Genomic DNA, 22,132 nt, shown 5'->3' on the forward strand with positions numbered 1-22,132 from the left:
TATTTTTTTCGTGATTTAAAATTCTTATTTTAGGGTCTCATAATTTAATCCTTTTTCTGGTACATGCGACTTTGTGTACATGTTTTTTATTTCACTACCTCCTAAAGTTGAATTCTAGATACATCCCTTTTTATATTCCTTTTTCTTTTTCTTTTTTTTTTTCCAGTTGAAGTATAGTTGACATACAGTGTTACATTAGTTTTGGGTGTATAGCATAATGATTTGACAACTCTGTGTGTTATGTTTACCTTTTAAATACAGTTTCATTATCATTATTTTAGTGCTTTCTGCTCTTGGAGTCCCTTAATATTTTCTGATCTGTGTATTTTAGTAAGTTCACTTGAGCAGAACAGTGGGTACTAGCTCCATGCAAAATGGTCTTGGAAAGATGGTCTTTGTTTTTTATAAAATGTAAAATCAGTATCTTTTGCTAAAACATGGTGACATCTTGCGTGTGCCTTGGGCACATTATTTAACTTTTCTGTGATTCACTTTGACCATCTGTAAAATTGGGATAAAATCTCATGGAATTGTTAATGTGATTGAATGAGAGAAACATCTATATATAGTTTAAAATCGTTTCCTGCATGTAGTAAATGCTCAGTAAAAGTTGTGCCTCAGTTTTCATTTTAGCCCTGGAGTAGCACTGGGACCATTAATTTTTGCTTTCTACCTGGTTTTCTCTACTATTTCTTTTCTCTTTTTTTAAGATTTTATTTATTTGACAGAGAGCACAAAAAGCAGGGGGAGTGGCAAGCAGAGGAAGAGGCGCCCTGCTGAGCAGGGAGCCCCATGTGGGACTTCATCCCAGGACCCCAGGTTCATGATCTGAGCTGAGGGCAGACACTTAACGGACTGAGCCACCCAGGCGCCCCTATTATTTCTTCTTAATATAATCATGATAATGTAATCTTTAAAAAATTTACTTACTTTAAGATGAAAAATGGACATTTATGTATAGTTGTTGAATACAGAATTGGATGAAAGCAATAAAATAATGTCTGAGGTCTTATCAAGTAATATAGTTTGAAAAATACATGTCAGAACTCTTCTTTTACTCACTGAAAACATCAGCCTAATGGAGATTCTTCTCCAGTGAAGTTAATCTGCTTACCTGACATCATATTCTACTTGGCTATTAAACTTTCACTTTTCACATTTCTGGTAGTTTCCACACCTTCCAATATTCATATTAGATGCTTATAGTACAACATCTTTACTTTAGAAGTTTAGGCAATAGTTTGAAAAAACTTTTAGTGGATGATACTCCTTTAAAAAGTATAATGGTAAATATTACAACTTTGAAATGAATGTAGATGACAGACTTTTTTTAGGAAGATAAATCTTAAATTCATTTTTTAAAAAACCACATTCAGTTTGCAATTAAAGCTGGTAAATGTTTAGTATGTGGGAAGTGCTGCAAGTAGCAGAGTCTGGTTTACACAGAACCTTTCTGTATATATTCTTCCAGTTAGAGCTACTGAATGAGTTAAAAAACTTCCAGGATTCTAGTCACCATCTACTGAAATTTCAAATTTGAGGCATAGTATGTTTATACCAGAAGAGCAAAGCTGAAACTCCGTATGGCATTATCTGATTGAATCCACCTCACAGTATCCACTGTTTCACAGTGAGAGTTGTTCTGCATTGTTGCTCATTCGTAGTCACATCATCAGTTTTATAAAACTGTGTCATGACTTAGGTACTAAAGCTTTGGTGTAAAAAAGCGAGGTAGTATGTGGCAGTAGTGGGAACTCTGCTTCTTAACTCATAACTTGTCAGCATGTCAGTTATTAGAACTTACATCCGATTTTCTTAGCCATACTATTAAAATATATTATTTTGATCATAAAGGTAATTATGTACCTCTTCTTACGTTACTCCCTAAGGTTTCTGCCATAATTTGTTTAGTCATTTCCTTGTTTGCACATTTTCTTTTAAGTTTCAAAGTTTTATTATGCACAGCTTTATAATGACCATAATAGATTTGTATGTTATTTTGAATAATTAGCTTTGAGGAAAAAAGGTACAATTATGGGAAGATGGAGAAGTAGATGCAGTCTTAGGATTCATAGAGTGACAGCGTACAAGGATCTGAAGAGTTGACTAAACTAATGATTTATTCCTTTTCTCATTCAAAAGCGATGGCAGGTTATTCCTGGAGAACTGCCAAAATTGAAAAGAGGAGAGGGAAGTGGCGGGGGGGGGGGGGGAGTGTGGAGGGGAGGGGCGGGACAGGGAGGTGGGGAGAGAACTGAAGATTGCGGGTGGCATTGGCTGAGTTCTGAGCTAGACAGGATATGTTATGTTGATAGGTTCTGGAAAGCCTCAGAGAGAAGATGCTGCAGGAAAAGATATTAGGGCTTACAGTATTCTCTACGCTCCACGAAGACACTTTTGGGACAAGGCAATGTTTTTACTATTTGGAGCCTTTTAGATGTATGGGGGAAAAGGAAGAGAGTATGTAACTAGTTAATTATATCAACGGGGAATGTGTAAATCAGATGTTCACACCTTGAAAAAGAGCACTGATTATGCTTTCATGCTGCATGGGGAGCTCCTTGGTAATGGTATGGAACTGCTCATGTACTCGGCATACTTAACATTTTCTTCGTGTACTCTGCCTTCCTGTGTCTCCCTGCTAGGGTTTGGAAAGTAGACACGATCGGATCCAAGTGTGCCATGGCAGAACGTACCGGTTAGCATGGATACTTTGAAAATAAAGGACTAACACATATTAATTAGTTTGATTTGAGGGATCAGTCTAAGATTTTTGTCATTTATAACCTTCAATTTGTTTCTTTCAATAAGTTTCATAGGAGAATTTACAAAGGAATCCCACTCCAGCTCAGAGGTGAAGTCTGGGCTCTGCTTCTGGAGATCCCTAAAATGAAAGAAGAGACAAGAGACCTCTATAGTGTGAGTATCTAAAACTAACTTGTTATTTTGAAATTGAAAAGCAAAACCCATTTCTTTTCGCTTTCAAGGTGATGTAAGATATTCATATCATTGCAAGTTATATTAAAATGATATTACATTGAGTTGTATAAGCCTATGATTTTCTTGATTGTTTGGTTTAGTGCAATCTGCTTCCTAACTTGTGAACAAATAGTTCAGGGAAAATGTTATTTTCTATATCAGTCAGTAAGTATCCAGTGCTTTTCAGATACTTGAAGTGATCAGTGTTGGGGTGTATTCGTGAGGAAAACTGACTAACACCTGATCATAGCTGCTTATTTGCAATGTAGTGTTAATAAAGAGATCTGCAATGTCCCTTCTAGACTTTGTGGGAAAACAGCAGTGGGATTCAGTTTATCCAGCAGCTGCCTGTATGTACTTGACTGTTTTCTTCTGAGTGTGAGAAAAGAATTTTCCTCCCAGACTAGTAGGTATCTCTAGGTTTTGTTACTTGTTAATCAAGAGTCAGACTTTGGCTCAGTGATCAGCAGTGCTTTCCTTAAATTAGCTAATGCATTACATTTACCTTAGCATTTCAGCTATACCTTTTCTAAATCTAAATTTTATATTAACCTTTGAAAGGAATGGTTATCTAAAAATCTTTTTGAACTGTGTTCCTCAGAAAATGTATGTAAATAGAATAAAATGGATAAAAGAAAAATTATTATGATTTAAACCCTGTACCAATTATAAAAGGAGCTTTGGAGTACTCTTGATGTTTTCTTTTCTTTTTCTTATAATGTGTTTGTGTGTGTTATAACATTTTATCAAGATGAAAGATAATAAATACTGGTTAATTTAAAGAGTTCTTATTTTGTGTGTCTAAAAGATTTTTTAAATTAGCTGTTTGGGCCCTACACAGACTATGAGTTTATGTCTTAGGGTTTTAGAGTTTCAAGTTATTTTAGTCTGTTGATGAGATATTTGCTTTTAGTATCATAGTTTTAGAGCCAATATTGAAAATGGAGTCTGAGAAAACATAAAATCTAACCCCAGCACCTGGTACAGTGTGCTGGTGTATGGTAGGTGCAATAATACCTATATGTGTATGTGTTAACTTACACTTAACACACACACCTAATAAACAATAAATTCTTGCTTAATTAATGAGAGAAAACAGTTACTTTTCTGTAGTGTGCTGCCTTTGTTTCCTCGGGCTGCCACAAAGCACCACAAACTGAGTAGCTCCAAACAGCAGCAGTGTCTTCTCTCACGCCTCCGGAGGCTAGAGGTCTGATGCCAGGGTGTCCGCACGACCCTGGTTCGTCTCAGGGCTCAGGGGAGAATCCTTCTCGCCCCTTCCTGGCTTCGGGCGTTGCTGACGCCATTCCTGGACTCACAGCTACCTCAGTCTGCTCTCTGCCTCCCTCCTCACACCACCTTCTCCCTGTGTGTGTCTGTATGTCTGTGTGTCTGACCTGGTAAGCATGCCAGTTATTGGATTTGGGGTCTGCCCTAATCCAGCATGATGTCATCTTCACTCAGTTACATCTTCAGAGACCCTATTTTCAAGTCAGGTCCATTCACAGGTTCTGGGTAGACCTGAGTTTGGGGAAGGGGCACTTTTCAATCCAGCACACGTTCTAATAGCAGAACTGTGTTTTCAGTGATCTTTTAGACTTTTTCTACATAGAATAAAATGATCCGGAACTGGTTAACATGAGAGATCCATTTAGTAAATGCCAGGCGTACCATAACAACAACAACAGAAATGACTTGCCTGCCAGTACTTTTTATTTTTTCTAACACTATCATAAAAAAGAATTTTTTTTTTTTTGGTATTCTTTGAGTTTTCCCGGCATCATTATTTGATGGTCTTCCATTCCCACTCTTTCTTACTCTCTCTCCGAAGATGGTATGAGTTGCTGTCGTTAGGTTGGAACTTCAGAAGGAATAGAACTACTAAGATCTTTCTCGGGTGGGTGAGCCTGTCGCTGCCTCCTGAGCTGGTGCTCTCATCTGCCACTCCCTCTTGTCCTTTTCGGTGCACCTCAGTGTCATTTGTGTCTCTTGTGTGTCTGATAGAGCTCACAGATGGCAGAAGTTCGGTCCATTGTGGTTAACAGCCCCACCTGCAGCCTTCCTGGGGCTTCATAGTCTTGTTGGCCAAACACACCGCGATATCGCGGATCTTTCCCCTGTACTTCAGGTTTATAGATTCACTAGATCCTATTTCTGTTAAATAAAATGTATATTCTTGTATTATTGTGACAGTCATGGGTCTCGCCCACCCAGTCTCAGAGATAACTGTAGAAGCTGCTTTGCCTCCTTGATAAGAAATATGCTTGATTTCCTGTATTCTGTATGTTGTAAATATTCTAGGACATAATCTTTCTGACCTACAATTTTTTACCTACTTAACTGAAATTTGCTTCTGTCTTGAGGCCGTTTTATGTTGGATTTTCATGTCCTCTAGAGAAACTGATACTATAGATATATTTGGGTGATTTTCTGCCTTTGAACTAAATTTTATTTTAAAGCACATTTTATCATGTCCTGTCAAACGTTCTCTTTCTATGTTTTGACATCTCATTTTTTACCAGGAGGCCTGTAGAACAATAATTGAAACCTCTTTACTTGTCTATTACCTTTAAAAAAAATAAAGAACAAATACGAACAGATTACCATTTTTAAACTAAATTTTAGGTAATATTTTCTGGACCAACTTTTATCAGTGATAGTGTACGATAATATTTTAGTGGTGTGATTCTAATATAATACTCTAAATACAATACTATAAATACGATGTGTATTTAGGACTCGGAAGTATACTGTGGTTACTCTTCATGATTTTAAAAGCTGCCCTTGTCTGAGCTCCGGCCTCAAAACACAAAGAGTACGCATAGTCACAGAACACTTAACACATACACACATATTCCAGATAGCCTACTTCTTTCTACTTTTAGTTGAAGTCGGGAATTAGCAGTTATGTTTTCATATATATGTGCTGGAGTTGATTCAGGCAGAGATCTGTATCACCCAAACATGGTAAACGAGTTAGTATAATATATGTATAGAGATGCGTAATTATATGTTAGTGTGGTTAAGTATAGATTATTATAAATTTTAATCTCTTATCTAGCTCAGTTTGGGAGATTAAATCTCCTCACCCAGCTCCCTTCCCCCGAAATGCCATGAAACTGACAGCAGGGAGTTGTTGTAAAGACAAAGCCCACAAGAAATAAGAAACAGGAGAGAGAACGGCTGCCAGTGTCTGGAAACCAGACACTTATAAACTCAGCAAACCCGAGAAAGCAGAAGTCCCGGCTGGCTGATTGCCATCTCAGAATCTCCACAAGGTTTGGTAATTGTCAACTGCAGGTGCCTCTGGGAGTGGAGGTGAAGCTCAGAACTGTGGAAGTGGCCCAGGGCCCGTCGCAGAAGCACTTAGAACCCCGACGTCCCCCTGCTACCCTGGCTCGAGTCCAAGGTTTACCCTCTGGAAAGAATGAACCAGAGGGCCTCTGGACTGGAGGGGACCCAGATGTTCCTGGGGAGGGGGGTGTGTAGGCACAGAGGAACTGTATATCCTGAGCTGGGGGCTGGGGGCATCCTGGCCTCCTTCCCCACGCTGCTCCCAGCACATTGGCGGCCAGGTCCTTGTCTTCCTGACCGGAGACGGAAAGAGACTCCTCTGGGAAATCTGCCCGGCCTAAGGACATAAACCCAGAGATGCTGACTTCGGGGGAACCCCAGTGAAACTGCCCAGACAGATCATTCTGCAGTGGAGACAGTCGTGAAGCCCCACCTCTGCACACAGAGCTTGCCGTCAGCTTTTAGTGTTCTGCCTTTAAATGTAAGCAGACAATGAAATACCGCTGTTCACTTGCATAAAGGAGCTAACGTGAAAGACACACGAGAACAAATGGAAAAAAGAAATGTGTAAGAAACAGACTATAGAGCAAGAAGAAAACTTAAAAAAAAAGATCACAAGTATCTTCAGAGGGATCAAAATAGATATTACATCCCTAGAACAAGTATAAAAGCCTATAAAAAGGAACCTTTGAGAACAGCAAAGCTATTAACCATAGAAAATTATAATAGAACTGAAATATTTGAGAGAAGGTTTGAGAGTAATATTTGAAGGAATTTTCCAGAAAGTAGATGATAAATTCAAAGAAATGGAAAATAATATAGAGAAAATATAAGAAAGTTAAATGACAGCCCAGGAGATTCCACACTGTAATAGTAAGATTTCCAGAAAGAGGAAATGGGAATGCAGGCGGGAGGGATGAGGAAATGGACAAAGGAATTACTGAAGAAATCACTCAGAACTGAGAGACATAAGTCCGAGTTTATAAGATTGAAAAGATCAATCAAGTGCCCAACCCTGTGGATAAAAATAGATACAAATCAAGCACAGAAATGTAAAGTTTCGGGACGTGGAGAGAAAAATGCCTACAAGCTTCTAGCGAAAAAGCAGATTTCGTACAAAGAAACCAGAATTAGAGTGGCAGCACTGGAAACTAGAAGACAGTAAAGGCAGTGCCTTTTGAGCAAAAATATTTTCCAATTTAGAATTCTAAAAGAGCTCAACAGTTAAATAAGAAGGAGGTAGTATTGTCAGACATTTGAAGTTTCAAAACAATTTATCTTCCAGCCTTCTACAGGAGCCACTAGAGGATGTGCTCCTCCGAACAAGGGAATAAACCAAGGAAGGAGAAGACGTGAGACCCAGGAAACAGGGCACCCAAGCGAAGGAAGGCCTAGCAGAGGGTGAAGGGGGCGTCCAAGGCCCCAGCTGTGCAGCAGGCCCCGAGGTCCAGGAGCCCCAGGCTGCAGCAGGTCCGAAGGCTCTGGAGGGACATCTGCACAGAGTTGAAATCGGAGAGCACCTTTCCTACTGCAGCAACATCAGAGGAGTGGATGCAGTTTAAAGTGAGTTGGGATTGGATTAGCAGCAAGCGTGTAGAAAATGAAGCAAATCAAGAAACAAGGCAATGATTAGCTCGAAGGAAAACAAAAATGCTGTGCTGGAAAGAAAAAAGAAATCCTAGCGGACTGTGTGGCTCAGCTGCGAAGAGCTTTTACGTAGTCTTAGCAAGGCAGGCTCTGAAAAGTGCTTCATTCCGAATTAAAATCTAACCGTATTGTTAAGACAGGAGGGGAAAGGTGGCGGGAAGAGGGAAGGGATGGGTGTGAGAGAGATGGGGGCCTGGGTGGGAGGGAAGCTCTTCGTCGTGTGCCTTTTCACGTTCATTGGTGAACCACAGGCGTGACTTTCCTGAACCAAAACAGTTTTTTAATGATAATGACTTTATGATTTATTGTTTCAATGAGAATTGTTTTCAACAACTGATTTCCATAAAAATGTGCCTTCTTCCCCTCTTTTTTCTCTTCAGAAATTAAAACACAGAGCACGGGGTTGTTCACCTGACATCAGACAAATAGACCTCGATGTCAACCGCACATTTAGGGACCATATTATGTTTAGAGACAGATATGGTGTTAAGTAAGTAAACTTTAATGTTACAAAATGTAAATAGCATTTATAAAGAGTGTTTATTAAAGTCTTTGTTAACTTAAAACATGAGTGAGTAGAATGTCTTGTATGAACTATAATTTTGATCCAGGTCCTAAAGGTTTAAGTTTTTGCAGATCATTTGGTCTGTGTTGTGTGAAACCTAGGATCTGGGTTCACTTAAATTTTTTAACCTTTGATATAGTAGATGCTATTTGGTTGGTAAAGAGTCATTTTATGATCTGGGAATTCTTAAAAATGTAGTAGCTGCTTTTATTATAATCTTAGTAAAGAAGTTGGAGATTGTGTTACTTTTTGAGAACCATGTCAGTGACAAATAGATCCCTATAAACTTGGCCCCAGTGCATAGCTGAAACTAAAAAAAGTGAGGAATGAATGACTGAAATGAGTATTACAGTTTATGAATGAGAGGTATAGTTTTGCTCACCTCTGCATTGGCTGAGTTCAACAGGAGAAGCAGAAACCAGTAAGAGATGGGCATTCAGAGATTTATTGAGAGGAGTTGGCTTGATAGTGGGGGCTGACTAGGCAAGTCCCATATCTGGAGGACAGGTCATCAGGAGGGACAGCCTGGAACTCCTGAGCACAAGCAGAGCTACTGTCCGCAGGAAGAACTTCTTCAGGGAGGCTTCACATCTGCTCTTAACAGCCTTTCACCTGATTGAATCAGGCCCACCAAGATTATCTAGGATCATCTCCCCTGCTTAAAGTCAACTGCTTATGGATTTTAATCACATCTACAAAATGCCTTTTTTACAGCAACACGTAGATTAGCTTTTGAATAATTGGGGGTTGTAGCCTAGCCAAAGTGACACCAGTGGTGTACTGACCATTGTACATCCTTGTCAACTCTGTTTCCAAATAGAGGTAATACAAGGTCATACTTTTGCCTAACATGATACAACTCTTTTCCCTAGGACTGAAACTAGTCTAACCCTTTCCCCACAAGAGGATGCAAAGTGTTTGGTGATGTTTACCCTTTTGCTTTGACGTTCTGAAACCTAAATACTGCAATATAAAAGTAACTGTTAATAATATATCTGTCTAATATAGCTAATACGTTAGATGAAAATGGAAAAGGAAGGAGGAAAGCAAAAACATTGTTAAATACATATATATAAACATACTCATACCAAAATAAGGAAGAAATGCTCATAACAATTGGAATCATCATTTCTTTTCCTTTTTTTTTTTTTTAAGATTTTATTTATTTATTTGAGAGAGAGAGGGCAGAAGAGAGAGTGAGCAGGGGGAGGGGTTGCTTGGAGCAGAGGGAGAGGGAGAAGCAGGCTCTGTGCTGAGCAGGGAGCCTGATGTGGGCTCGACCCCAGAACCCTAGGATCATGACCTAAGCTAAAGGCAGATGCTTAACAAACTGAGCCACCCAGGCGGCCCTATAACCATCATTTCTATGGCTGGGCACATAGTTATAGCTGGTTTCCACTACCCATTTCATACTCCCTTTGCCCTCTGCAGGCACCTCAGCTGTTTATGGTTCTCTACCGGGTGGGGTGACCTAAATTTTAATTCTGGACCATTAGCAGTCCTGCCTGAATTAGATGGCTGTAGTTTTCTATTGACTTTAATCACAAGGTTTGGCTATACTCAGAGACACCCTAAGTATTCTCCTGCGTTCTAGGCCTACTCTTCCTTACATCCATTGTGTAGTAGCAACTCAGTTTCTCCTTAGTAATCAGGATCAGTTGCTCCAGCTGGTACAGTCACCTCCTTCTTTGCTTGTTGATTTAGAGGCATGAGGAGCCCAAAGTGGTTGGGTGGCAGTCTCAGCTTCCAGTTCAGTGGAATCAATGTGTCTCGTGGTGGAAACGTTTCTCCCTTTGGAACTAGAACTCTAGACCAGCAGAGCTTAAGACTGATGGGATGGGAAGCGAACATTTTGCTAGTGGACTACTAGGGATAACGGTGGGTAGAGTCATCCCATTTCTGCCCCTTGAATCTTGGACACCAGTGTCCTGGCTGTGGGAGAGAGAGCACTAGATATTGGCGGCTGATTGAGAGCCCTTGCAGCCTCCCAGAGGATGCCCCAGCCCTGCGAGGTATTGTACCTAGCCTGCGCTCCAGCTGAGGCTTCACGGGGCCTCCATAGTTCTGGCAGGCTGGCTGCTCCTATGGGGATGATTTTATAGTGAGAATAGTTCAGAGAAGGAGGGCAACACATTTAAGAGATTGTGAAGCCATTTGTGTTTTTTGGTATAAATTCTATCAGAATGAATGTCAGGGGTGCCTAGGTGGCTCAGCTGGTTAAGTGTCCAACTCTTGATTTTGGCTCAGGTCATGATCTCGGGGTCGTGAGATCGAGCCCTTCCTAGGACTCTGTGCTGGGCGTGGAGCCTGCTTGAGATTCTCTCTCTCCCTCTGCTCCTCCACCCCCTTTAAAAAGAAAAAAGAACGAATGTCTGTAGCCTTAAATTTAGACTGTACAGAGTATTGTTTACATTTGAGCTTGGGTTCATTTCTTTATTACAGTAGTACTTTTGTCTGGATTATCTATTTTCAGGCAAACTTTATTTTTTTAAGTTTATAATTTTAAAAATATGTGAAATAACTGAAATATATTCAATATAACCTTTCTTTTCTCTAGGCAACAATCCCTATTCCATGTTCTTGCTGCATATTCTATTTATAACACGGTAAGTTAGAGCATACCCACACAGGGCTCTTTGAGTTGTATTCTGAGGAACTGGAGGAACTCTCGGGCACCCACTGCCTCTGTGGATCTTTTCAAGGCTCCTCTGGTGACCTTGGGATCTTAGAACAGAACTGATTCAGAAGTGGGAAAAACCACTGTATGTCAGTGCATCTCTCGTTTTCCCCTCTTTCTCTGGATTGTTTTGTTGTGGTGGTGTTTGTCTCGTTTTTATTTTACACAGTCATGCTGAGAATGAGCAGGGCTCGAAGTTTAGGAAGTTGGTGGGCAGATGAATTTTTGCTCGACCCTTGCTCACTCTTCATCACCCCTGGGAGTTTGAGTTTCGGGTCACATTTTGTTCACTCAGCGAGGGCCAAATAGGAGATCATGTGTGTACCTACTTGCTAACCCTAGGAGTGGGCTAAAAGTAAACTTTTTGGTAATAGTTCTTAACATATCCGTCACTCAGGGGGAGATGATAATTTGGGGAAAGATCAATTAGTTTTGAACCTCATGTGGAGGTTAAATGCTTATTGGCCAGGTTCTAGGAAGGACAACCTTGAAACTTGGTTGTGTAATTTCTATTAAAACCTTTAAGTTATGAGAAATTTTAAACTAGGGCAGGGTATAAAAGAGTTTATTAAAGGCCTTTCTGTAGAAAGGAAGCAATATTTGGGCCTCATGGAAATTGGAGCTGGAACGTGCGAAGCCTTCATTGAGCCAGAGCCACATGTTCTCTTTCTTCCACTCTGGGGCCACATGGTAACTGATTATCTCTGGAAACTGCTTGTTCCACTGTTTCTCCCTCCAGATTGCTTTCTTTGCCTACTCTTCAGTTTTCACATGGCTAAAATTGCACCAACAGACTCAACATGACCATTCCGTTTAAATGCGTCTCACCATCTGATTACAGATATCCTGGAGAGAGTATGTGATTAGTCAGTGTGGCCAGCTCACTGTTCCCCTGGGCTCAAATGACCTCTTCTGCTGCATAGCTTTGGTTCACGTGGCACAAACATGAAGCTCTAAGGCCACATGACAAGCAGGGAATATGGGGAGAGTAGGCAGTTCTCAGAGAAGGGACATAGACTGGCTGGTATCCCAAAATGTGTCTCTGTAAGGGCCGGGAAATCTAGAGGAGACAAGTCAGCAGCTTGGGAACTGTAGAAGGGGAGAAACTTGCCAGCATTTGAACAAAGAGGAGGAATATTGAACTGAGAATAATACTTACAAAGGAAGAATAAACTATTAGTTCTTTTTATGAAGGGTATAATGGTATTGAATAGGGGACGATAAAAATACGTGTAGCTTGACACTTTGTTCACACTGCTACATTTATTTTTGAATACAAATGTATTCTTTTATAGTTTATAGCTCAATGTAAAAACTGTAGTCTATCTGTAGAATTGCCCATTATTTAATGTGTTTAGGCATTTTCTGATTATTTTGTAGGGCAGGTTTTTATATGTGCATATGCATGTAATTGGATCTTAAAATCCCCAGTTTCTTTGTTCTCATTTATCTTCAGGAAGTTGGCTACTGTCAGGGGATGAGCCAGATCACAGCTTTGCTCCTTATGTATATGAATGAAGAAGATGCCTTCTGGGCCCTGGTCAAACTCTTCTCAGGCCCCAAACATGCCATGCATGGTAAGAAAACCCTATAGTTTATCGAAAACAATAAGGAAGGGAGAAAAAGGTAAATGAAAACAAAGTCAAACTTTGGAAGATGCTTAGTAGGGTTAAGTACAAAAACTTAATGTCTGGGGCTGTTCAGTCAGTTAGTGTTTGTGAGTCATTTCTTGTTTCCTCCTTTATTGAACTTTGCTAAACTTTTCTGTTTACATTTATATTCCCTGATGTTTACCTCAAGGTACAGTGTTGGCATTTTGAAATTCTTTACTTCCTGGCCCCCAGCCAGAAGAGACTAATTTAGGTTTGGAGGACTTGAGGAAAGCTGTGTTACTGGGAGAAATAAAAGATGCGTTTGACTAAAACTTTTAGACTGTCATGCAGTTACCATTTTGGTGAAATGTGTGTTTTGGTTCTTTTAGCCGTAAAATCGATTCCATTTACAGTAAAAGACTGCTGATAACATGTTGTGGGTACTTCATTATTTAATATCTCAAAATTTGCATGAGTTTTTGGTTTTCCAGTTAGAAGATTGTTTTTAATAACCTTTCCCTTATATCTGTCAAGCATATACAAGAAAGTTTAGAGTTTGGATTGCATCTTCTTTTGGAAATAAAAGTAGCATTTGCCCATTTAATGCAAAATTATTTTCCCAGTCCCACCCATGTGATAATACCAAATTAAATACAATTTTTTAGCACGAATCACTCCAAGAATGGTTCGTCTTAGTTCCGTTTGTGAGTAAACTTTATGTGGTGAGGAGCCCACCACATGTTTAAAGTAATATTTTAACATTTTCGGAAGTATGACTATAGTTTTTTAATTCTCACTTTCTTACCATGTGGTTCTTATGGTGGTATTTTGTGTGGTGTGCGTGTGTACACACACGCGTTTGGCTATCTCCCTCACTTTTCCTTGTGAATATTTTTTAAATGAATACTACTACTAATGATAACTGTTTCTGGACACTTTGCAGCCCATCAGTAGACTCCAAAAGTAAAACTCAGTATATCAAACTTAACTGCGTTCCAACAGTATCATTTGAAAAGTCATCTTGCAGAAAAATAACTCTCCCTCATCCATCTTTATTTTGCTTCACCATGAAATGGTGTTGCCGATCTGTGTTGAAGTACAAAGGGATGTTACAGTGTCAGTAGTATGTAATTACGCGGAACACTGCCCAAATCTAGGAAAGTCATTTCTTTTGAACACACCTGATAACTTACGTTCAGCAACTGTCACCAGTCTATTAAGTAATATTAATTTCACTATCCTAATATTTGCATTTACTGTGCAGTTAGGTCATTATTTTAGTTAAGTTTCTATTTAGAGATACTTGTTTGTAGGTCTGCCTATGGAATTTTATCACTGAGGGTTGTCTCAGTTCTTTGCATCCCTTAATGGTAGTGATGTTACTTACAAATGTACAGAATAAAGTGAGGGCTGAAGAAAACGAGATTTTAAAATATCAAGTCTGGGCTATCACTAACAAGTGAAGTAATGTTAGCTATCTTAGCATCCTTGAGCTAATGTTTATTACTGAGGGGCATTGCCTTTTTCAAAATGAGACTTTTTCTTGAGATTCTTCTAATTCCCATTCCTATCAAATTGGCCATGAAAGTGGCACAGATAGATAGATAGATATATTTTTTATGACATCAGGAAATGTTACGATGGGAGGAATAGAATCCCTGTCTCTGGAAATTTTTACACATAAGTATGTTCCTTGGGTTCTTGGAGAAACACAGTTTCACTTTTTGGAAGCACATGTTCTGTGGGGAGAAAAAATGAAACTCCAAGGTAAATGAGTCTGGCGAGAAATGATAAATCTGTTGAGTGTACGTTCTTTTTAGTGGATCGTGTAGAATATCTGAAAGGAAACTTGTAAATAAAAATAGATGTAAAGTTCCGTGAGTTAGATATACAAAATCAGTACTAACTTACCATGTACAATTAGTTACTTCCTAGAAATCTTAGAGATTCTGTTGTGTAATGAGATGGGATAAACTAGTTTCTCATGTAACACTGATCATACAGTGTCATTATATCTTAGCTGATGTCAAAGATCACAGAAGGGATTAAAAAGTGATAAAAACTTCAGAAGCACAATACTACTGAAGTTGTTAGAGTAAACCTGAGAAAAACAGTAAAATGTTTGTTATGTAGCGAACTGACAATAAAACGAATTAAGTCAAGATTAGAATAACCTTTAAAAATTCGTGCATTTAAGATACGCTTTAAGACACTTGAAGAGAACAGACAGTCCTGATAAATGGCTTCAGTTTTCATTTTTTTCTTGGTTTCTAAGTTTCCCTTGTAATTCAGAAATATTCTGTCCTCTTCTATATTTTTACAAGGTTATAGGGGATCTTTAGCAAACAAGTATTAGACTGTAAGTTTCATCACCCGGAGCTTTCACACGCTTATTTCCTTGGTGGGGTGGACAAGTATCTTAGTAACTACTGGATTTCTGTTGTTGCTGACAGTTAAAAATGAAAGAAATGTGTTGCGTTTCGAAAGAGGGGTTTTTGTTGCTATTGTTTATGAAATGCTGTTTTTATGTTTGTATTTTAGGCTTTTTTGTTCACGGTTTTCCTAAACTCTTGAGGTTTCAAGAACATCATGAAAAAATACTGAATAAATTTCTATCCAAGCTTAAGCAACACTTGGTAGGTAGATGTGACATTGACTTACACCCATTTACACCACGAGTAAAGCCAGAAGAATTTAGTGCAGCCTTTGGTCCCAATTACTTTATTGATTTGCAGTGTTATCCATTTCATTTACTATGCAGTTGTAATTCCCAGGTGTTTGAAGAGCATGAGATTTGTGGAATTTAGTATTGATGAACCATCACAGCCCTAACTCATAAAATCAGACCACTTCTTTGCAGATGATATATACAAGTGGTACAGTTTTTAAAGATAAATGATTTCTCAGTAATTTTGGAGGCCTTTTTATTGCACTAAAAGTACTTTAAGGGTCATACAGACTCATCCTTAGTGAGCCATATATATGCTCTACTATAAAACATGATAATTTAGGGGCGCCTGGGTAGCGCAGTCGTTAAAGCGTCTGCCTTCGGCTCAGGGCGTGATCCTGGCGTTCCAGGATCGAGTCCCACATCAGGCTCCTCCGCTGGGAGCCTGCTTCTTCCTCTCCCACTCCCCCTGCTGTGTTCCCTCTCTCACTGGCTGTCTCTCTGTCACATAAATAAATAAAATCTTTAAAAAAAAAAAAAAAAAAAAAAAAAAAAAAAAAAACATGATAATTTAGTGAAGCAGAGATACTTCACTGTCAAATATATTATAGAGAATCAAAATGTTGTATTACAATCCTCTAGAAGAAGGATTTATTCTTAAGGTGATTTCCAAAACTGAGATTGAGGAAGAAAGAGAGGGAGTAAGGAGAAAAAACTAGAAATATTCCAGCATGTAAAAGATTTGGAATGAAACGGTTTTATGTTTAGCTATGATAGCTATCTCCAACAGCTTTCCTAACTTTTAGTATTAGATTGTCATATTTTTTTGCTGCAATCCAGAAATTTGAAGTCTTTGTTTTTTTCAGGATTCTCAAGAAATCTACACAAGTTTTTACACAATGAAATGGTTTTTTCAATGTTTCCTTGATCGTGTGAGTATTTCTTTACAAAACTCAATCATAAAATTATAAATACCAGACAAGAGTGAGCTGTTAATCTTATCTCTGTTTTGTTTTTAATTATAGACTCCCTTTACACTAAACCTCAGAATATGGGATATCTACATCTTTGAAGGAGAACGAGTTCTTACCGCTATGTCTTACACAATCTTAAAATTACACAAAAGTAAGAAAATGTTTAAGTATAAAGATTTCACAAAGATCAAGGCTTGATTTAACTCTGATTTCTCATTCCCCACCCAACTTCAGATTCATTTTCTTTTCGTAGTGAATTTAAAAAATTCTTGAAAGTCAGTGAAAAAATCATGTTCAGTTAGTAATCAGCTTCCATCAGTTCTTTCTCATGGCTTGAGGCTGACTACATTGCAGAGGTCTTTGATTTTTTTTTTTCTCAGATTAGTTTTCCCACTTAAGCAGTAGAATGCAATGTGTTGGTTTCACTAGTAATATTATTCTTACTAAGTATTTGTTTCCTTATTCCTAATAACGGCTTTTCTTCAGTCTAAATCTCTGATTTATAATCAGAGAAGAGAGAGACCAAAGAAACCAGACCCTTAGTTAAAAAGTCTAGTGAAGACATTTGCCATCACTCTGTCCTCCATCCAGGCAAAAAGCACCCAGCTCCAAGCTGTAGTCCAGAGATGGGGCACCTGCTGCTTATCTCTCTGCTTGACTGCATTGTGGCCTCTGGGGCAAGTACGGTCACTTGTTGGGTAAATGCAATTTTCAGTTGCAGTATTTCAAGGGCTCTATACATTTGGCATGCAGTGCCTTACTTTAAAAATCAAGAAATGAGAATTTTCTTCTTGAATGTGAAGAACCTTATTCATCTAAAAGTCTCAGTTCAACCTTTAAAATTAGAACTCCTCCTATTACCTCCTCTTGTAACTCTCTGCAGAGAGGAGAATCATTGAAAGCTTTAGAACTTCACAGAGCACCTGGAGTCTAGGTCTTAACAACATGGTTTCACATTCATTGATCATTCTCCTCCCTTAGGTTATTCTTGAATGATTCTTCAGTTCAGCTTCCCAACTAAATTATAAGCTAATTGAGTACTTGGGGGGTACGTTTTGTGAGGTTTTCCCCCTGCTATGCTTGCTATTCTAAGTACATGTTAGGTATTTTAAAATAAAATTGTTTGATTGCTTACTTGAAAAGCAGGCCTTTGAATTGTCCAAACTTTAGAGAAAAGTGAAAACTCCTGTAAAATCAAGTTTGTATCATTTATTCTGAAAGATAAGGATTCAGAAGTCTGGTTCATTTCCCTTACACCCCGTCCTCCATTGTCCAGCACACAAACCACAGCACCGAGAGAGCTGTCTCCCAGGACTCAGGGTCTGTCCGGAAACCGTAGGAAATCAATCTCTGTCTTTCCCCCACCGACCTCCTCACCTCCTCCTCTTCTCTTTCCCTCCCCACCCTTCCTCTCCTCTCTGCCTCTTTCCTCTCTTTCTGGATTACAAACTGACCAAGATATGGAACAAAAGTATATTTTTTATTAAAACATGTATGTATTGGTTTAATGTTTACTAAACAGCAAGAAAGTGGAAACATGATATATTTCTCCGTAGCTGTGTTCTCTGTCTTAAATTATGTTTTATTTATATGAGTCTTGATTAATTTTGGCAATGAAAAGTTTCTTCACCCTTTGCAAATAAACTTTAAAGCATAATACCTACTTTATATCCTATCATATCATCAGACTGAATAGCTGTTGAAAAAAATGTGTCTGCTGCTATGTAGTTTTTTCTCAGAAAGACAAAAGCTCAAGGACTTACATGGAGTTTCTTCACCACCATATGAAGCTTTAAAAACTGTGTCTGGGCACCGTAACCATGAGTTCAGCTAAAGCTCCTAAGATTTTGTTCTTGTTTTTTTCCTGATTGCCTTAATAGTATTTAGAGACATTGTCATGGGAGGTTTATCACACACTGATTTTAAATAGTAAAAAAAAAAAAAAAAAAAGTGGTAATAACCTAAATGTCCAGTATTAAAAGACTGATTAAGTGAATTATAGTACATTATAGTCTATCCGATGGACTCAAAGTATAATCCGTTTTTTAAATTTATACATGTGTACACACACCTACTTGTAGGGCAGTGGCTAGTGGGCTTGTAGCTGATTTTTGCTTTCTACTTTGTATCTGTAATCTGAATTTTTTTAAATAAAACTAATTTCATAAGTAGAAATACAAATGATGTTAGTAATCCAGATTTTTTGGAAATTCTGAAACCGTAAATATAGAGACTTGAAATGGGTTTGCCTGTGGGAGGTGGAGCTCTGTAACAATAAAGCAGAAAGTCCCCATGTCATCCTGAGTGGCCTGTGTCTCTTAAGAGGTGCTTGCTCTGGGTTAATATTAATGTCTAGGGTGTGATGTTCTTAAATAAACCGATGAAAAGGTATTTAGCAGTAATCACCTCTCCCTGTCTTCCCAAAGAGTAGATCGACTGCTTGGATATCAGAAAGTACTTCTATCTCGCTGAGTGTCAGTGGTGTTCACAGTGCATGTATAAGTTGTATGCTGCGCCCTTTTTAAAAAACGCTGCAGCAGAATAGAACACGTTACCTTCTCAACTTGAAGTAACTGTTGACTCAGCATTTGTATTTCTCTCATTTTTTTCTTAGAACATCTAATGAAATTGTCTATGGAAGAACTTGTAGAATTTCTTCAGGAGACCCTGGCAAAGGATTTTTTCTTCGAAGATGACTTTGTAATAGAGCAACTTCAGATTTCTATGGTAGAACTAAAGCGTGCAAAATTAGACCTTCCAGAACCTGGTAAGAAATATTCACACACTTTCTATCTAAGTCATAATTAAAGTTGGGAAACGGCACAGTGAACACGGGCCATTTCTGTTTCAGAACATAAGCTTATGTGTACTTATGATGGCAAGCTGCTTACGGCTTTGTGCTTATTTTTTAAAAAAGGCAAGCGCATTAATGAAATCTGCCTCTCCTAATAGAATAACTGTACTATCCTTGCTTAAATTTAGAAGGTTTGGATGGCAAATAATACTGATCAACACAAGTAATCGTGGTGCTTTAAATGAGCATAAACAATGACCGTTACTTTCAGCATCTCATTTTATAAAACCGTAAAGAATAGCAGAGAAAATAAAAGACCCATGTTATAGAAGAGCCTTTGTGTGAGGACCTGGATACTGAAGTGCTTCTGTGTGGAGCTACAGGACCAGCAGATGGCGGGACTGACACTGGAGCCCAAGCTTTCTGACTGCCGAACCTGGGCGCTTGGCTGTGGGTTGCAGTGTAGATAACATTTTATTCACTTATTTCAGAACCTCTTCCAGCACCTCCTAGTAGATTTTCTGCAAGGTGCTGGGCAGGAGATTCAGCAACTGAAGAGAAAGACATGCTTCTTGTCTCAAGGTGCACACAGGGGAGAGAGAATTTATATAACTGATAACAAATGAAGTGTAAATAGGATAAATGGGGAAGGATTAAAGGGGAAGGGTCAGATGAGAGGGAAGAAAAAAGAAGATGTGGCAAAATCACAGCAGGAATAACTCAAAGTTTTGACCAGATATTACTGGAGAAGGAATGGTTTCCTGAGAAAAAGTCAATTTTTGCCCATTTTCTTTCTTGTCTTTGTTCTAAGCTGTTCCAACTGTTAGGCCCTCAGGTAGAGTTGGAGGTAGCATTTCCCGGTCAGTGCGGCACATATTTTGGTGTCTTCTTGGAGATGTCTGTGCAGAAGGACAAGCAGACACACGCTCGTGGAAAGTACACCTTTTCCCCTTTGGTAAAAACCAAGATGCTGTGCCTTTAGTTACTTCATTTTGAGGCGTCTAATCGGTGTTTCTCCGAGGTTCGTTCTGGGTCATCAGGATTCACTAGAAAACAGACTGTCACAGCAATGATTGGTGGTCAGAGGCCCCGTGAAGCCATCACCTTTGCTAAGTGAGAACACCCCTGTCGTGTTCGGTGTAATCACGTCCATTGCCCGCTGATTCTTCACCGTAGCAGGGAGCGCCCGTGGAAGAGCAGTTAGTCAAGTGTATTCTTGCCACTTTAACATTGATTTCAGAATATCTTGCCTTTCTTTCAAGAGAGTCAAGACACGTTTTAGTAAAAGACCTACAGAAAGAAAAAAATATATGTAGGGGAACTATTTAAACATGAGAATAAAATATTGCAGAATAGGATGATTTAGCGTCTAACTCGCAGCTATTATTTATTGAATGCTTAGGCTGGGCCCCGGGCTGCATGCATGATCTCACTTAATCCCTAAAAATAGCTCAGAAACAGTACTCACCCGTCTTTTGCACGTGAGTAAACCTAGTAGTAGTAGTTCATAAGATCTTTTTACTAAGCGGTGGTAGAATGGGGATGGGGGCAGGTGGGAGTAAAGGGAGAGGGAGAGATAAATAACAGCAGGCACGTTGACTGAAGCTGCCCTGATCGTACCGCTGAAGCGCAGAGTGGCGAGGTGGCTCTTGCACTTCTAGGACAACGATCTTTCACCTGTATTTCTACTACTGCATTTACTTTCTGGGCTTTGTGCTCTGCAGTCTGCCCACCCAGTGTTATCCTCTTTAAATTACTGCAAGCTATGTATGGAACATTAAGATAATTAAGTGGTCATTGTAGTAAGAAATTTTAACATCCTATCATCCTAAAAACACACATGAGCATGTTATTTCTTTGTGGCTCCTTAAGAGCTGCCTCAGTTTGCAAGTTGTTTTCGCAGGCGCACACAACACATGGTATTTTAAATTGTTAATTTTTTTTCTAGTTGGATTGAGTTTTCCATTGTTTCTATTCATATTTCTTTAATTTTGATTGAGTGTCCTTTTTTATTTTTGTTGGGCATTTTAATTTCTTTTTCTATAAACCTCTCTGTTCATCTGCCCATTTTTCTCTTGCTGTATTCATGCACGTTCTTCCTAGGTAAAGGAAATTGACCAGTTTATTATATGTGTTGTAGATACTTTTCATGTAGAATTTTAAAAGATTTAATCAGTTTTTTCCTTTATGGCATCCCACTTCGGTGTCTTAGCATTCCACATGCTGAATGAAAAATTTTAGGGTTACCCATATTTTCTCCTGCAACTTTTATGTTTTTATTTTTTCATGCTTAAATCTTTAGCCCATTTAGAATTACTTCTGGTTTTAAGGGAAGAGTTTTAAGGGTGTGTTTTTAATTTCCACAAATTTGTGCATTTCCCAATTTTACTTCTGTTGATTGACTTCTGACTTCATCCTGTTGTGGTCAGAGAAGATACTTGGTAGAACATCTATCTTTTAAAATCTGTTGAGACTCAATTTGTGACCTAACATACGGCATGAAAATGTTTCATGTCCACTCGAGAAGAAGGTGTATACTCTAGTTGCTGCATAGGGAGTTCCATGAATGTCTGTTAGATCCAGTTGGCTTATTGCGTTGTTCATGTCCTCTGTATCCTCATCGTCTGCCTGGATGTTCTATCCGTTACTGTGGGCTGGGTCTTGAAGTTTCCAGTTATCACTGTAGAACTATTTCTCCCTCCAATTTTGTCAGTTTGTGTAGCATATATTTTGATGGTCTATTGTTAGATGCATACATATTTGCTGTTATTATATCTGCTTGCTGTATATAATGTCCTTTTTTTTTTTTGTCTCTAACCTTTTTTAGATGTATAGTCTATTTTGTCTGATTTGGTTTAGCCACCCCTACTCCCTTTTGTTACTGTTTGCTTGGAATGTCTTTTCCCATCATCCTTTCACTTTTAATCTGTTATTGTCTTTTG

At 38.7% G+C, this 22,132-nt stretch overlaps 1 protein-coding gene across 6 annotated transcripts in view; it reads left to right on the forward strand.

The window, feature by feature from the left end:
* The window catches only part of USP6NL (USP6 N-terminal like), a 181,659-nt gene that overhangs the window by 125,438 nt on the left and 34,089 nt on the right, over window positions 1-22,132 (forward strand). For 5 of the 6 annotated variants that reach the window (XM_087857722.1, XM_045793917.2, XM_087857721.1 and 2 more), the window contains 8 exons: window positions 2,812-2,919; window positions 8,301-8,410; window positions 11,043-11,091; window positions 12,619-12,739; window positions 15,296-15,390; window positions 16,289-16,354; window positions 16,448-16,547; window positions 19,011-19,163. In XM_087857722.1, the coding sequence (XP_087713848.1) occupies window positions 2,812-2,919; window positions 8,301-8,410; window positions 11,043-11,091; window positions 12,619-12,739; window positions 15,296-15,390; window positions 16,289-16,354; window positions 16,448-16,547; window positions 19,011-19,163 (802 nt within the window). Of the gene's footprint in view, window positions 1-2,811; window positions 2,920-7,679; window positions 7,837-8,300; window positions 8,411-11,042; window positions 11,092-12,618; window positions 12,740-15,295; window positions 15,391-16,288; window positions 16,355-16,447; window positions 16,548-19,010; window positions 19,164-22,132 lie in introns of those variants that run through there. The other variant, XM_087857723.1, reaches the window with a different exon arrangement.

Source organism: Ursus americanus, chromosome 31 (genome assembly GCF_024610735.1).
Source record: "Ursus americanus isolate L20-20 chromosome 31, mUrsAme1.1.p, whole genome shotgun sequence".
NCBI classification, from domain to species: Eukaryota; Metazoa; Chordata; class Mammalia; order Carnivora; family Ursidae; genus Ursus; species Ursus americanus.